The sequence below is a fragment of the Pelecanus crispus genome, chromosome 7 (assembly GCF_030463565.1).
Source record: "Pelecanus crispus isolate bPelCri1 chromosome 7, bPelCri1.pri, whole genome shotgun sequence".
Lineage (NCBI taxonomy): Eukaryota > Metazoa > Chordata > Aves > Pelecaniformes > Pelecanidae > Pelecanus > Pelecanus crispus.
In genome coordinates this window covers 12431318-12448241 of record NC_134649.1, presented here as the reverse complement: position 1 = coordinate 12448241, position 16924 = coordinate 12431318, and the positions used below count along the sequence as shown (strand labels likewise).

Sequence of the window (16924 nt, the reverse complement as noted above, 5' to 3'; positions counted from 1 at the left end):
ATGGCCTACAAACATAACACAACATAGTAGGTTTACTGCTATTACCATTTTTCTATGAATATAGAGATTTATCTCCTTCCAATGAATCATCTAACAAGAATTAGCATGAGCACTGAAGCTCAGCTACATGTAGGTTCACAGTAGAGGAGCAATGAAACTAATACATTTCAACTCACTTCATGTCTTAAAGGCAGTCAAAAATGGTATACTAGAAAAGACACTTTTTAGCTTTGGTGAGTTTTGCTTAACTCAGGTTACCATCCTTAGAAAGCTAATCTTTAAAGTATATTACCCTTTTTTTGTTGATCAGTTACTCAGAAGCAAAGCTCTTCCTGCATTTATAGAAAAGTGAGATTTTGGGGTTACTTTCCAGTACACCAAATGTTGTTCCTGGCTAGTCTTTAATAAAAGACATTGCAATGACGCAGAAGTTCAAAACGAAAGAGAAGAAAAAAAAAGAAGAATTTTTTTAAAAAAAAACCTAACTAGCTAAAAAGATTACATTCACAGACTTGGCTGAATGTAACAGCCACAACTGTATAACAAACCATACACACTAAGAGCATAAGGATAACCATATCAGCTCAGATCCAAATTTAATTTAGCCCAACATCCTGTTGGCAAGAATCGCCAGTAGCAGATGATTACAGAAAGTATAAAAGAAACAGGAAATATCTGCAGTTGGCTAAAATTCTGGTCGAATAGTTCTATTACCTCTTGACACCTACTGATGGATTAGGTTCCTATCTGCAACAGCACAACCTAGTGTCTATTTACCATTATGTAATTTCTCCTACGGTGGTTGAGCACCAGGAACACATACAAAATAAAGACAGACCAATATGACTATAATGTCATATAGTGTAATATAATGTGATATCTTGACTTAATAGAGATACTGAAAGGAAATGAAACAAAGAGGGAAAATTACAACTTACTTTATGGATTTATTATTTTATTCTTTGGTATATCCTTTAGGAATTTCCTGCTTTGGTGCTATAATTATGTTATAATAGAAACGCTCATTTTTATATTTAAATATAAGTTATAAAATTATAAGTGGAAGAAACAGTGATTTCCATTATCCACATGTCTCTCTAACCTCAAAGTTTGTGTTGAGTGTTTATATAGCAAACTGAGTATTAAAACAAATAGAAAAGTAGTTTAGATGTATTCACAGTGAGATTATGCTATTTTTAAGTGTTAAAGATTCCATTAACTAGTTCATCAAGGAACTTGTGCTTTGAGAATTATGCAGTGCATAATAGGTGTGCAGGAAAAAGCTGGTCACCATATAAATCTTGCATGTTCAGAAGGACCTTGTAGAACAGTTAAAGTACTGAAATCTCTGTCTGTATTAAATCGAATATTACTCAAAAATCATTCTTCCCGGTCTGTGAGAGACCTCTGATATTGGATACTAAATTTAAGCATGAGATACAATTGTGATGCTGACACTGATAAACTAATAAAATCCAGTGTATGACTTCTTAACCTTATTGTCTCTTTCCATAGTTTCTGTACATAAAGGAAGAAATTTTAAATTCATGTATGTACACGACATTTTGTAATTAACAAAACAAGTGAGTTCCATACAAAGGACTATATACTGAAAGATCATAAATCAAATTCTCAGCTAAAATCAGCTATCACAGTTCTAACTACACAGTAAAGTCTTACTTTTCTCCATTTGCTAAAAATCGTGGTTCTGTTTCCTATATAATTAAAGAAGAAAATATGCAATGAATTGCAGCAGTACTACATTTCTGAAATAAACAGAAGAATTACTGAGGCACAGCCTCCAGAAGAAGAAAAGGGAGCTTACAGTATGCTGGCTTAAGGAACTTGCGTCATTCACGTAAAACCAGAAAGAGGAACTCGGTGACGAATCACTTGCACATCAGATACAAAAGTGCATGTGAGATGCTGCCTCGGAGACTAAATCACATAAATGCTTTGCTGAAAAGGGAAAAATTCATGCTTTGTCTCTCCTTCGGGAATACATTAAGACACATCAGAACAGATGAGACATGATCTAGAACTGGGAACAGAAAAACGAGCACATGCAGTTTATGATAGGCCATTTAATTCTGAGATAAACATGCTCTGAGCAAAGAATCAAGAATACACAAGCTCTATTTCCACTGAACTCTCTGTGGTCTTTTTTCTTTAACATTGCTAATATTACAACATTTTTAATGTGACATAGTTATCGGAGAATTCATGTGGTGTTCCCTCACTAAACTTTATGGAGAGATGCACAGACAGAGTATCTTTAGAAAAGTGCCTTTCGAAGACTTAAAACATTCTTTGGTTTTCGTATCACCTCTGAGTCAGGGTGCCAAATGTTATTTATGTGTGAGCTAGTCCTAATTCTGGGGGTACATAGTTGCTTAAAGTTGTGAAAAGTACATAATAATATAGCAAATAGTACTGAATATGTGTAACAATTTATGAATCGCAAATTATCTGTCTTTAATTAAAATGCATTGCTTTTTATGCATAATGGGATTTTAACAAATAAGATGAAAAATGATGTGAAGAACTGAATACAATAAATCTACCACACATAGTGCCCTTGTAAATTATAAGTAGAATATAATTTTGATAGATAACATTTTATTTTGTCATTTGATTTGCTACACAGGAGGCTTATAAAATATTTTTACATTCCCAATTTCTATCCTATACCAAATTCTATACAGACAGTGTAAAGTTTCTACATGTCTCAACTGAGAATAAAGTAGAAAAACAAGTACCTAATACCAAAATAAAGTAATTCCTACAAGTTAGTATGAATGTCACCATCTACTTCAGAAAAAAAAAAAACAAAAAAAAACCCCCCAAAAAAAAAAAACCAAAAAAAACAAAACCCAAGCTAAAAAATAATGTAAAAATTCTAATAATAATATTGCCTTGGACAAAAGCTTTGGCATTTCCTTTTTAAAAGTAGTAGTACTTCTTACTACTGTAACTTCAGCCAACATCAGCTTACTCAAGGAAATCTCAATTCTTATTAGCATAACTTGTTTTAAAAAGTAATTTTGAATCTTTCTTTTTTTTTAATTCTGCATAAATAGGAAACTCAAACATAGATTTTAAAAAACCCCCAACCTCTCCTTATGTTAATGGCCAGCACAGGCAAAAGAACAAATGGATATAAGCTGTCACTGAAAAAATGCAGATTGCAAATTACTACAGAGTCTCTAGCCATTAAAATAAATCAAACTCTGGAACAGCCTTCGGCGGAAACACTGGGGGCAAAGAAATAACAACTCCAATTTAGTATTGGCAAAGTTTATGAAAAGAGAATTATCTGATGCAATTCCCAGGCTAGCAGAGCACTGGACTTGATGACCCAGAGATCCCTTCCACTGTTATGTTCTTTGTTTGGCTAGATGCAGATGTTCATCTGTTTTTCAGCCTCACTGTGGTTTTTCTAAAGTGAAATTTAAATGAAAGTTAATACAATTTTTGTAAGTTTCAGTTAGAAATTACCCTTTGTAAGAACTGTTGCTATGCCTGCAGCAGAGTGGAACTTGTCAAAGAATTCTAAAAGCTTTACTTAAAGTTGGCTTAGCATTATAGAGCAGTACAGAAGTGTTCAGAGATGAACGCCCAGCAGGGCACGCACCATGAGAAGAGGTAACTGATCTACCGGTAGGGAAAACAGGAAGAAAAAAGGAAGCAATACAGGCTAGGACTGATCCATCAGTAATATCAAGGAAGAAAGCAAAACAGAACAGTAAAGAAAGCAAAGCACATCAGGATATTAAAAAAGTATAGGGAAGGAGAAATATCATATATATTTAATGCCTTTCTAAAAAAACTAATTAATGAAAAAGTATTATCATGTGTGGTGGCTGTCAAGAGCCAACACCAACTTGAAAGAGAAAAAAAAGGAAATGTTTTGTTCCAGAGGAAGGTCATCTTTCAGGTCACAATCTAACACAAGCCTCTCTCCCCCTCCCTCACTTCTCTCCCCCATGCTTAGCTATTGGAATTTGCCTGGAGCTGGCTGGCTTTGGAAGACCCCATTTTGGAGAACGAGTCACAGTACAGATGCTACTGCACACAGTTCTGTAGGTGACTCGATATGGAAGAGAGTGGCTCAAACCCAGAAGTATAAACTGTTGCTTAAAACAATAATATTTAAGCTTGAAAACAACCTGGTATTCCTAAATAACTTGTGCCATCCTCCTGCCTTTGCTCAGTTGGGGTTTTTTTATTAACATAAGAATATATTTTATCTTGCAGGTAACTTAAATGTATCACAGTGACTACAGAAAGCAATTGCAGATATACATCAGTGAGATGAAAATAAAGTGATTTATAGAAAACAGCTCTAAATGTTTTCTGGTTTTGAATAAATAAGTTCTTAGAGCAGCTTTTAATGATTTTCAAATACACGTATCTTTACAGCTCCAATCAGTCATAAAAGCATACAAAGGTCAAGCAAATACTTTATCTTTTTTAAGACACTATGGTCTGTTTTCTATCACTCACAGGTTCTAAGGTTTACACTCTTTCAAGGAGATGATACTGCTATACAAGTCTTCAAAATAAAGGTTTTACACAAATTCTGTGAACCTTGATGGCTATGTATTTAATTCTTCCACATGAAACCGTAGGCCTGATAAATTCTAAGATATGCTGATTCTTTGAAAATAGAAACATTATTTATACTAACATCACAACTTCAGTGTATACTTAAAAACTACGGCCATACAATCTTTTAAGTAGTTGTGTGCAGACATGATCCCGTACAGACGATTTTTAAAGTCTAGCCCTTTCTTCACATGAATAAATACATAATTTTTCTGTTTTCTAAGAATGATTGCTGCAGATTTTCAATAAACACAGAAGTATTGCAGAATATTAGTTCAACTAAACCTTCTAAGTTGACTGGAGAACGACCAACCATGCTACAGCCCTTACTGTGTGCCTTTGCAGGTATTCTAGAAATCCGAACGGTGGCAGTTGGAATAGTGGCAATCAAAGGAGTGGAAAGTGAATACTTTCTGGCAATGAACAAGTCAGGAAGACTCTATGGAAAGGTATGGATGCAAACTGCTGTGTGTACAATCATCACATAGAAGCTTAAAGATACATATTTTTAGAGGTAGCATGTGTATAGTTTGAATAAAATAGATTCCTAACAAATTAAAATGTATCCTGTACTTATCCCATACATCCCATACTAGACTTTCATGTCCACCTAATAAATTCAGTGATTAGAGCTTATATACTTTTTAAAAATGTGGAATACTAAGGGGGAATAGACAAAGCTAAAATATTCAATACTCAGATTTCAGAAGTCAAATTTATGTATTAAAAATATTAATAATATGTGGGGTTTGTAATGCATATTCTTCTCCCATCTTCCCTAATCTAAGTATTTAAAAAACCACTTGTACTCATTTTACCATATTTTATTATTTACTCTCAACAGAAAGTATGCAATGAGGACTGCAACTTCATAGAACTGATTGAAGAAAACCATTATAATACATATGCTTCTGCAAAATGGACACACAAAGGAAAGGAGATGTTTGTTACATTAAACCACAAAGGGGTCCCCATGAAAGGTAAAAAAACAAAGAAAGAACATAGAGCATCCCACTTTCTTCCTCTGGCAATATCCTAATCACAAATGATCTATAAAGAACTAGTTCCAGCAGGAAGATTATTTTTAAGACGACTCTTTGACAAGATATCAAGAGAGGCTGGAATACTACTGAGAAACTGAACAAGCTGGACTTGCGCATTTATGTTTATTTTTAAGAGACTACATGAAAAAGATTTGAAAATATACACAAAACCAGATTTACTAACTAAAAGTTGTAAAAAATTCTAAAGAGTTGTACAATCATTATCTTAGTCATTGTAACTGGGTAGTTTCTTAAATTAATTTACCCTGAAGAATAAGTCATTACTTGATTATCTGATAATATTTTATTTAAAAAAACCTATCTGCTTCTTAAATATGGCTGCTATAATAATAATAAGCAGATGATAATGTTGTGTAAAATATGTCAGACTTTAAGGCTGCTGGAATGAGTTGTCAGATTATCAAGTCAATAGTAAGTGTGGAGGCTGAGCAGTATTTTAAATACTTCCCCCAAGAAACTGATACCCTATACATAAACTATATGATCAGAAAAAAAATATATAATCTTGTAAATGTTTATTGTTGTATTCAGATAAAAGAGCTAGTTTGGAAAAATTAAGTTTACTCTACTACAAAATGTTCCTATCTATTAATGAAACAAATACCTAATGCTGCTCTAAAAGATGTTTCAAATAGTGTATGTAAAATAAGAATAGGAATAAATAATGTACTTCATCTCACTTTTCACAAATTAACATTTTATATAACGATGAAGCAAAAATTCAGACATATTAAGGTTTTTTATGTAACATATCCTATCTTTTGTATAATTCCTGTTAGGGCATACAGCTTTCAATATTGTTTTTCCATCCTTATACATGCTTTTTCTGTTGTTACAGCATTAAACTTTATTTTAAGTTGTATTTGAACTTTATTGTTCTAAGTTATTTAAATGTTATTTATAAAAAAAAATACTTATTAAGCTGCATCTGTTTCATATGCTTTTAATTCCAAAGGAATAACAAAATGGTCTGGCTGAGATGCATGAATTTTTTTCTGTGACCAGACACAAAGACTAGTACACGACCCGCTTGCCAACATACATTGGATGGCAGACAAAAATGACAGCCTGCAGCAAATCGCACAATGGACATCTCAAAAGAAACAATGCAAAAATGTAAAAAAATCTTTGCCACATACCCTTTCTAATTGAATTTAATAGCATGCTCAGAGTTACACCAGGTAAAAGAAGGTTACAGTTCCAGCAGGTACTAGACTTAATCCTCAGATGGTAGAACCTATACTTACAGATACAGAAGTATGAAAGAACCTATACGACTAGTTTGAAACTTCAGCCAAAATCAATGTGACCTGATGAAGAAAAGCCATCTTAATTTTCTAGCTATTGAAGTGTTCAACCAAGCCCTACATGACTAACACATTATATAATTTCATTCTGTTCAGTTTGCCTACAAGTTGTCTTGGTATCGTGATAATTGCGCTTAGATAAAGGTCACCAAAAAATTAGCTGAAACAGCTGCTAGATGACTGGGATGGAGTCAGGTTAATTACTAGTGGTCTTAAAAGCTCTGCTTTTCATTACAAGTGTCTAGAGTCAACTATTTTTTCCTACATGAGACACTTCCTTTATAACAGCACTCAGAAAACAGCAACAATTCTCTTCAACAAATATTCCTTTTTTAAAAAAATACTTCTAAACAAATACTATAATTTGGAAATCATTTATGATTTTTGACTTGCTAAAAAGTGTAGATATAAATGGGTCTATGCAGAAAAATTTGTCAGTACAGCTATATCAGTAAACCACTGTGCTTTTCCTAGTTTATCTATTACTTGTTCACTGAACACAATAGACTGTACTATCAAAGAAACTTTTTTTGCTGATAACTGTCTGCACTACTTTCTGTGAATATAGAAACACTGAAACAAAGTTCACACACTTGATCAACATTAACATACTAGCAAAAGTTTCTAGTTCTAAATTAGGTTAGTTGAAGCTTTGAAATAAAAATTAAAAGAAAAAATCTCATTAAGATTCTTTATGCTTAAAAGCTTTCCTGGTTTGAATTACAATGTGAATATACACATTAATATATGAAGATATATGCCAAAAAAGCTTAAAATTAAATCCAGACACAGACAAGCTCTTCTAAATATCTTCTGATTATGTAATTCAAGAATATAGGAATACAGTCAAGCAATTCCTGAACCCCAATGGTAATTAGCCCTTACTGCTATAAGCTTTATCTAATGGATCACTATATTACCATCATTATGAGGTAAGCCAAGAGTGCTTTATGTTTTACAGCTGTCATATCTGAAATGCATCCTATGAGTGAATGGTTCACAAAAAGACACCTCAGTGCCAATGATACAATCCTTCAGTAGCACAGTCATATGGCCTTACATGTTGCAACACCTTCCTTACGTTGACTTGGAGGAGGGTATTCGAGAAAAATCAGTATTTTGCCTTTCTTTCATGCTTTCATTTCTTCTGGCATTTTAATAGTCAAACAGACTTAAAGGCTAGAACGTAACCTGGGTTGTTCTATTACAGTACATAATGGAAAAGGTGAACAGAAAAGCAAGATCAGATCAACCCAGCTGAGCAATTTTCACAGCATCTTTAACTTAGAAAATATCTTTTGTAATAAAAGATATTTCTTTTCAGCTGTCTCCAAAAAAATCAATTTAGTGCTAAAAACAGAGAATAATAATCAGAAAATTTATAGTGATGATCTACACTAGCAAATTATTAAAAGATAAGGATAAAAAAAAGAATATATTACATTTTAACATGTATTATTCGAATAGATGTCAGAAATCCTCACAAAACCCTTTTACCACAATCCAGTCTTAACATCAATCATGCAATATACCATGTGGGAGGAAAACAGGTTCGTATGCAAAGAAACAGATATACCTGTCTGGATATGGCTTATTACTAAACTTTTATAATACTAAAGGTTCAATCCAAACAAAGTGGGCTATAAAAGCCACTCTTACTTGTAATTTCTTTGTTTTTCCTTCAGATGCATTGGCTTTCATCGAGCTTTTTTCTTTGTTTACCACAGATACTACAAAGCGTAAATAGACTGTGATTTAGAACTGAAATATAAGCTCTTGTGGTTTAAATAGCCGTTCTATTTCGCCACCTTCAGTAACCATTCATGTTTCCCAAAAACTGCTCCATTATGCAGGCTCTTCACATTCAATTAGCTAGGTGCTATTTACTTACTTATCTTTTGTATTAGTGCTGATAAATACTCTGTGACACAGAAATGAGCTAATCTCATCCAGGGAATCTCACACAAGACTCCAGAATCTCCATTCCTGGAGGTTTGCAAGACCTGACTGGACAAAGCCCTCAGCAGATTAGTCTAAAATCCGTGTGGGCCCTACTTTGAGCAGGAGATGGGACAAGAGACCTGCAGCACCCTGCCAACTCAACTGAGTCTATGATTCCATATGAAAGTTATTTTTTTCTTAGAACAGCCATTTAGATTGCAATTCAACCTCTTTGAACAACTACACAAAATACATTTTCCATGCTAGGGGAATAATTACACATTTGCCTCACGGTTTATCTATAATAACTTGTATGTCATTAAAGGTATGCAAAATGGTGCAGATACATTCCATAACACAATAAAAAATGACAACCGGACAATTTCCATGACCTTTAAAAGACATGATATGGTACCACATGGTCTCACTTCTAGTTCTGTTGCAAGTACTTTAAAACACCACTGTGCTTAGCATCTGTAATAATCAGATTACTAAATGATTAGCCAATTGAGTAATTATTAAAAGACACTTGTATGTGTTTTAAATGACTTTTTGAAGAAAAAATGTATATTCTTTTTGAATGAGCTGAAGGAAAACATAAGTTAATGTTAAATCAATAAAGTAATAAGAGAACAACAGTATTTCCCTGCAGTTGACAACCAGTATCTAAGTAGTCTAAATACTTCATAAGCCTGTGCAATCTAACCTTCAATACTAACTTTTTAAAAAACATAATAATTTCATAACATTCAACATATGTAGAAAATGAAAGTGACAGGTTAGATGATCTTCCCCAGGTTAGGGAAACGTCATCATCAGAGTTGAGATCCATAGTTAGAACTAATATTACACTTTTTTTAAACTAACATTCAGTAACAAAAAAAAATTCAACTGTTTACATCACTGGATGAGTTTTAAAAGGTAAGTTATTTAAATCACATGTTTACTTAAAACAGGGAAGAAGGTGAATTCATTAGCAGAAAAGTAAGCTAACTTCTCTGTGCTGTAAGTAGAATAATTTTGAATATTAGGACTGTCTTTAAAGCAGGAACTCAGATGGGAAAATATTCAAGGAGTTGCACGAGGTTTTTAACATGACATTTATATTGACTTTAATGATAGTCACACAGCAAAATTTCTAAAACCACTTTTTAACACCATACATTTAAATTCATAGTCTTACATAAAATACAACCGCAGAATATAATTATAAAAGTTTGGGGGGAAAAAAAAAATCATACAGTATTAAAACTACAAAGTGTTAAAACCTGAGCTCTGTAAATAACTTCACAATACCTGGAAAGGAAAACTAGCTTGTAAACCTCAAGCATTCCAGACACTGAAATTCTATAACTGGTTACATTCCAGACCTAAAAAGGGAGATTTTCTTCAAATCGGTTTGGAAGGCAGATCCTAGCTTACCAAGATTGGTTGTTTCATTAAGAAAACTCTTTTACTTAGAGGCCTGGCACTTGAAAAGATTGACTCTTAACACAGAGGGGAAGAAAAAGAACTCATTTCAGAGGAAATTACTTCCTCATGAGAATAAATATTTTCCTTCAGTGCTAACCAGAAAAGCAGAGGAATTCAAATGAAGATGCATAAACTTGTCACATAAAGGTTACAGTGTTTTCAGACTGAAGTCCAATATCAAATAAAAATCTTTACTTTTAACATCATTTCTAAAATAGTGTTTTAGTGAAGATGGTTAAAGATCAGAACACTGAGCATTCTTCAATGAAGTACAGATCTTAAAGGATACCAGGTACCTAAAAGGTGGATATTGGTACCTAGTGAGAACTTGAAGGTGTCAGGTTAAGTAGGCTGCCAAAGTTCAACAGATTTCAATAGGAAGTGCATATCTAATGTGCTCAGCTACATTATGAAAGTAGGTATTTGCCTTACCTAGTACCCAGATAGCTTTGGGAAACTCATTACAAGTTTACTTTACATATATCAACAGCTTCCCCGTCTTTGAGAAGTTAGGCTGGTCAATTTTACGGGCTCTGTCCTCTGCAGACTAAGCTCTTTCAGGAGCTAATAGAGTCTGTGACATTAGGAAGCACTTGTGTCACTTGCATGTTGTGGTGGGTTGACCCTGGCTGGATGCCAGGTGCCCGCCAAAGCCGCTCTGTCACTCCCCTGCTCAACTGGACAGGGGAGAGAAAATAAAAAAAAGCTCATGGGCCAAGATAAGGGCAGCGCGATCCCTCAGCAATCACCGTCACGGGCAAAACAGACTCGACTTGGGGAAAATCAGTTTATTACCAATCAAAACTGCGTAGGAGAGAGGAGTAAGAACATGTGTAGGGTAATGAGAAATAAAAATTAAATCTTAAAATTACTTTCCCCCACCCCTCCCTTCTTCCCGGGCTCAACTTCACTCCTGATTTTCTCTACCTCCTCCCCCCGAGTGGCGCAGGGGGATGGGGAATGGGGGTTGGGGTCAGTGCATCACGCGTGGTCTCTGCCGCTCCTTCCTCCTCAGGGGAGGACTCCTCACACTCTGCCCCTGCTCCAGCGTGGGTCCCCCGCGGGGTCCCCAGCCCTGCCAGCAAACCTGCTCCAGCCTGGGCTCCTCTCCCCACGGGCCCACAGGTCCTGCCAGGAGCCTGCTCCAGCACAGGCTTCCCCCGGGCTCACAGCCTCCTTGGGGCACATCCCCCTGCTCCGGCATGAGGTCCTCCCCGGGTGCAGGGGGATCTCTGCTCCCCCGTGGGCCTCCATGGGTGCAGGGGCACAGCTGCCTCACCAGGGGCTGCACCAGGGGCTGCAGGGGAATCCCTGCTCCGTGCCTGGAGCACCTCCTGCCCTCCTTCACTGACCTTGGTGTCTGCAGAGTCCTTCCTCTCACATGTTCTCACTCCTCTCTCCAACTACACTTTTGTGTTCCTTTGGGTTTTTTCCCTTCTTAAATACATTATCCCAGAGGCGCTACCTCTGTCGCTGATGGGCTCAGCCTTGGCCAGCGGCAGGTCCGTCTTGGAGCCGGCTGGCATTGGCACTGTCGGACATAGGGGAAGCTTCTAGCAGCTTCTCACAGAAGCCACCCCTGGATCCCTCCCACTACCAAAACCTTGCCCCACAAACCCAATACAGATGTTCAGAATTTTGTAAGACTAAAATACTAAGAAATCTTTTTCTAGCTTTGCAAAGTAAACACTGAAAACAACTCATTCTACAGACCAGTCTTCATTGGCTCGTGCCTGTTTTCTGACCATGTGCCAACGATGGACTGACATATCTATGGTGTGCTGTTAACTGAACCACTCATGCAAATCCTTATGTAATGCCTTATTTATATATTTCCAGTCTTATACAGCAGCAGAGGCACTACTTCTAGCCTATATCCCTCCTCCCAAAGGGAAGAACCCCAATTGAAGAGGTTTCATTGTCCCTCTTTATTTAAAAGAATCTCTGTCTCACTTTATTCACAGAATCACAGAATGGTTGAGGTTGGAAGGAACCTCTGGCGGTCATCTGGTCCAATCCCCCTGCTCAAGCAGGGCCACCTAGAGCCAGTTGCCCAAGACCACGTCCAGACATTTTTATAATATCTCCAAGGAGAGAGGCTCCACAACCTCTCTGCACACCCTGTGCCAGTGCTCAGTCACCCTCACAGTAAAAAAGTGTTTCCTGATGTTCAGATGGAACCTCCTGTCTTTCAGTTTGTGCCCATTGCCTCTTGTCCTGTCACTGGGCACCACTGGAAAGAGCCTGGCTCGCTCCTCTTTGCACCCTCCCTTTGGGTTCATATATATTGATAAGATCCCCCCGAGCCTTCTCTTCTCCAAGCTAAACAGTCACAGCTCTCAGCCTTTCCTCACAGGAGAGACGCACCAGTCCCTTAATCATCTTCGTGGCCCTTCACTGGACTCTCTCCAGTATGTCTATGTCTCTCTTGCACTAAGGAGCCCAGACCTGAACACAGTACTCCCGGTGTGTCGTCACCAGTGCTGAGTAGAGGGGAAGAATCACCCCCCTATTCTTCCAAATAATTCAGTAATATCTTTATTACCACTAGGAAAGTTTTTTTAATAATACTGTTATGTGGTATAATTTTAGTCAGAATTCAAGACCAACTCCCTTTACAATTACAACTGGCTGTCTAAGCACAAACACAATTTACTATTACCTTGGACAGCACCAGTTGTGATGGACAAAAATCAAGTCATCGGCTAGTGACTGCTGACTTTTCATGGTTCATCTGCTGGCCTTTGAAACCTGATTCTCCTATAGATTTCTTATATAACTTTAAGCAAGCCACCTTCAATGTCCCATTCGATAAAGTAAGAAAAAGAAGTTTGAGTCTGGTACATGCTGCTAAAATATTAAACATACACCCACACTGGCTTTAAATTGCTAGACTAATCACAACAGGGCACAGGTCAGCAGAGGAGATGTAGCTGTTTCTACCAACACTCACAGTGACTTCTGCTGCTGCACAGGACACTCTACTATCATAGTTAGATTATTATCTCTCTTCAAGTTAGCTAACAAAGTTAGCTTGTTTACGTCTATGAGTTGCTGTGATATTATTGCACAGGACAGGAACACTAGATGAGACCTTTAGAGGGAAGTGTACATTTGGAAACCATGGACGCTCAATTCCTGTGTAAGACACAACATGTTGGTATGGCAGCTAACTTGCTTATACGCCCTATTCCTATTGATTTCACTGAAAACTAGGCACCAAAGTGGACCTGGACAAGCAACTAACTTCTCAGTGGTCATAAAAGAGAACAAGTGATTATTGAACAAAACTGTGAGTGTCCTGCAAGCCTAAAGCAATAAGGTAGATCACAGAATAGGATATTAACAGGAAGAGCTAAAATAGTAAGGCTTCTCCCTTTTCTTTTATTGTCATAGGAAAAACCAAATCATTATGTCTTGGAGAAAAACATCAAGATAGCAATAGCTTCAATGACTTCAGAAATTACTGTCAGTAAAACAGATTCAGTTAGGTCAGAAGTGTTATTACAATCAACAGCTGAGTTGATTTACTGAACCTGCTTCACAAATAATCACTTCCCACTCGGTTTCATATTCTTGTTTTCATTTACTAGTGAAGTACTGCAATGACCAAGATCCAAAAGGAAATATGATTATACCAGAACAAAACTGTTGGAATTTATAAAAATCATGCAAACGTTTCCACTGGTTTTAGGTTTTGTAAAAGCATCTTATTTTTTAAACCCAAATGTTCCTCTGTTCAAAAACATAGACACGTTTCTGTTTCTAAAAACTGCACTGCAAACAGAGCAACACACAAAAAATGGATTCTGTAAACAAGAATTTCCTTTCAAGACTGTAACTTGATAAGAGTAACACTGACTTTCAACTTTAAAGAAACCACATTTCATTTTTTTAATTGTACTTGAAAAGAAATACTCAAGTAAAAAAAGGAAAATTACTCAGGAAAGCTAACAGGCAATACATAATGACAGTAAGATAGTTCACTTTATTAAGCCACAGATGTGCATAGCCAATCCATACAAAGATTCTACAAAGCTGTATTCATTTGTAGAGACCAAATCCTTCAGCTAGGTCTCAAGAGCAACTCTCCTCTTTGCTTACATAGCCTGTTCCACTGGGAAAAACCCACGCAGTTCTCTTACATCTACATTACAAGAGAAAGGTTTGTGGGAATCACGGCACACGCCAGAACACTTCCCTTCCTCTGACATGTCTGCAGTACTTCACTAATTCAGGATTTCCTGAGTATAGCATGTTCCAAACCTTCTCTCCTTAACATTAACAGACACAAGAGTCAACCCTCTATCTTTTCCTAAGTATTTAACGCAACTGTAGAGAAAACGTGTCAGAGTGATACCATTGAAAATGGTAGGGGCTGGGGACTGGGAAGACTGTTATCAACAGAGCGGGGTGAGTAGCCTTGAAAATTTGCACAGAGATATCTTTTCCCATTCAGGTAGATTCCATCACTAAAGAATTTCTAAAATCATTCTTCAGCTTATCTTTAAGACTGGCAATGAATATCTCTATTTTATAAAGCCAGTTATACACTAGAAAATGGAAATTTGAAGAATCACAGACTTCACTGCCTTAAATGACACCTATGATGCAAATTTATGAGTTGTCTCCCAGATATTTTCCTTTGAATTATTTTGCAACAAAAATAAGGCTTTCCTACCTTGGTGACTGGGGAATAATCTAAATGCAGAAAAAGCATATGAGCCCACAGAAAAACGAACGGGGGAAAAAAAAAAGGCAAAGATGGAAAGAGTTGTTTGGTTATGGTTGGGGCAGAATGAAGATAAAAAGGAGTAAGAGAAGACTGGTAGCATAAAATTATGGCTGTAGCTGTTGGAAGGAGAACAGTCATTTCAGGCAGGGGGAAGAGAGAAGCAGCTGGCTAGCTTGAAGAAACAAAACAGAAAACACTCAGAAAGGGAGCAAGGTAGAAGCAACTTCAGTACAAAAAGCTTGAAAAAAGATGTTAAAATAGCAGCAATGACAAAGAACAGCAGGCTAGTATAAAAGAATAAAAGTCAAAGATCTGATTCATCAGGACAGGGAAGACAAAGGGGTAGAAGTTAAAGGCTAGAATGCAAGACATACTGAAAATGGGAGCCAGGTGCCAGAGAAAAGAGTAGAAAAAAGAGTAGTTGTCATTAGTATTAGAGGAACTGACAAATCAAAACCATCATATTCTACTAGATGGAGTATCAGCAGCTTCTTTAAATACCTTGTATTATTGTTTACGGCTTAATTAAATTGAAGTATCAGTATATTGGGAGGACATATGTTTAGAGTCGATCAAAATCCGCAATTCATTTTTAACGGCTATAAAATTTTGATTTTGTGCAAAACAAACTGAAAATATTACTAATAACTTATGTTGACAATTAGATTTTGCAATGCACTAAAAGTTTCATTCCAAAATGCATAAAGTAAGGTGCATTATGTGTTTAAAAATATCTACAAGGCTTACTGGCTGCTGTAGCAACTGGCAGATGCACTAGCTTATATGCTAGCAGTAGCTTCTTTACTGGTATGATTTACTGTGGCAGCCTTAAAGCTTTTGAGATTCCATTTCTTCCATACACATTTCCTTGGGTTTAGACCAGAAAATCAAAAATTTAATTTAGAAAAATGTTTATGCTAATTTTGAAAATCACCCTATGAAACTTCCCAAATGAAATTAAAATTGCTTTCTTTCCTGTTTCCAATGTGCAAACTTTTATGTCCATGGTCAACTTCAGGCTTGTGATCCAAGGCTGTTAACTGAAATAATTATATTCATATACTTAAAGTCAAGCAGGACAGTTTTTGCTATCTCCCTTCTGCTTGGTTTTGCACATGGGTGAATATCCTTACTTTGTGGTTGTTCCAATTCTGGTAATTTAATATATTTGCATATGTTTTGTTGAGGTTGTGAATTATTCTGGCAGCAATACATAATTTACTTTATTCAGTGGTTTTCAATATTCATTCCAGTAGACTTTTGCACAGCTCCCACACCATAAGTTTCATGCAGATACAGAATCTATGCCATAGCAGTGGTCTCCTAGTTTCTTGGGATTTTTTTCTGGTCTGACTAAATTTCAGTTAATTCTATCCATTATCTACTTATAGTGGTTACACATTACAGAATATACTGTGGGTTTACCCAGCTCTTCCAAGTTAAAGGCCCATTTGGAGTTTGGTGCATATATAACTTTGAAGTATGTAAACCTTCTCTAAATTAAATTTTTCACAGGGTGATCTTTTTCTACATACAATTTTCTCTGCCTGTAACTAAAAAGAAAATTCTGCCCAACAAACAGGGACTGATACAGAGAAAGGTTTTGAGAAAATATTTCTGTATTTTATATCTGCTTCAAAAAACATATTTCTATTGCATTTGTCAATCGGCTTCAACATACAAGATAATGAAATACACATTGTCATGAAATCTAAATAAATGAGCACTAAAGATAGAAATCTGCTCTAAATCTAAGTTTTGGAATGGATATTAAATGACATATACAATCTAAAAAT

General features: G+C 36.1%; 1 protein-coding gene across 1 annotated transcript in view; it reads left to right on the top strand.

Annotated features, from left to right (window-relative positions):
• Positions 1–5647, top strand: part of FGF7 (fibroblast growth factor 7) — a 28901-nt gene extending 23254 nt beyond the window's left edge. Inside the window, exons 2-3 of the mRNA XM_009486933.2 lie at positions 4954–5057; positions 5453–5647. Of these exons, the coding sequence (XP_009485208.1) occupies positions 4954–5057; positions 5453–5647 (299 nt within the window). The remainder of the gene's footprint in view (positions 1–4953; positions 5058–5452) is intronic.
• Positions 5648–16924: the final 11277 nt, after the last annotated feature.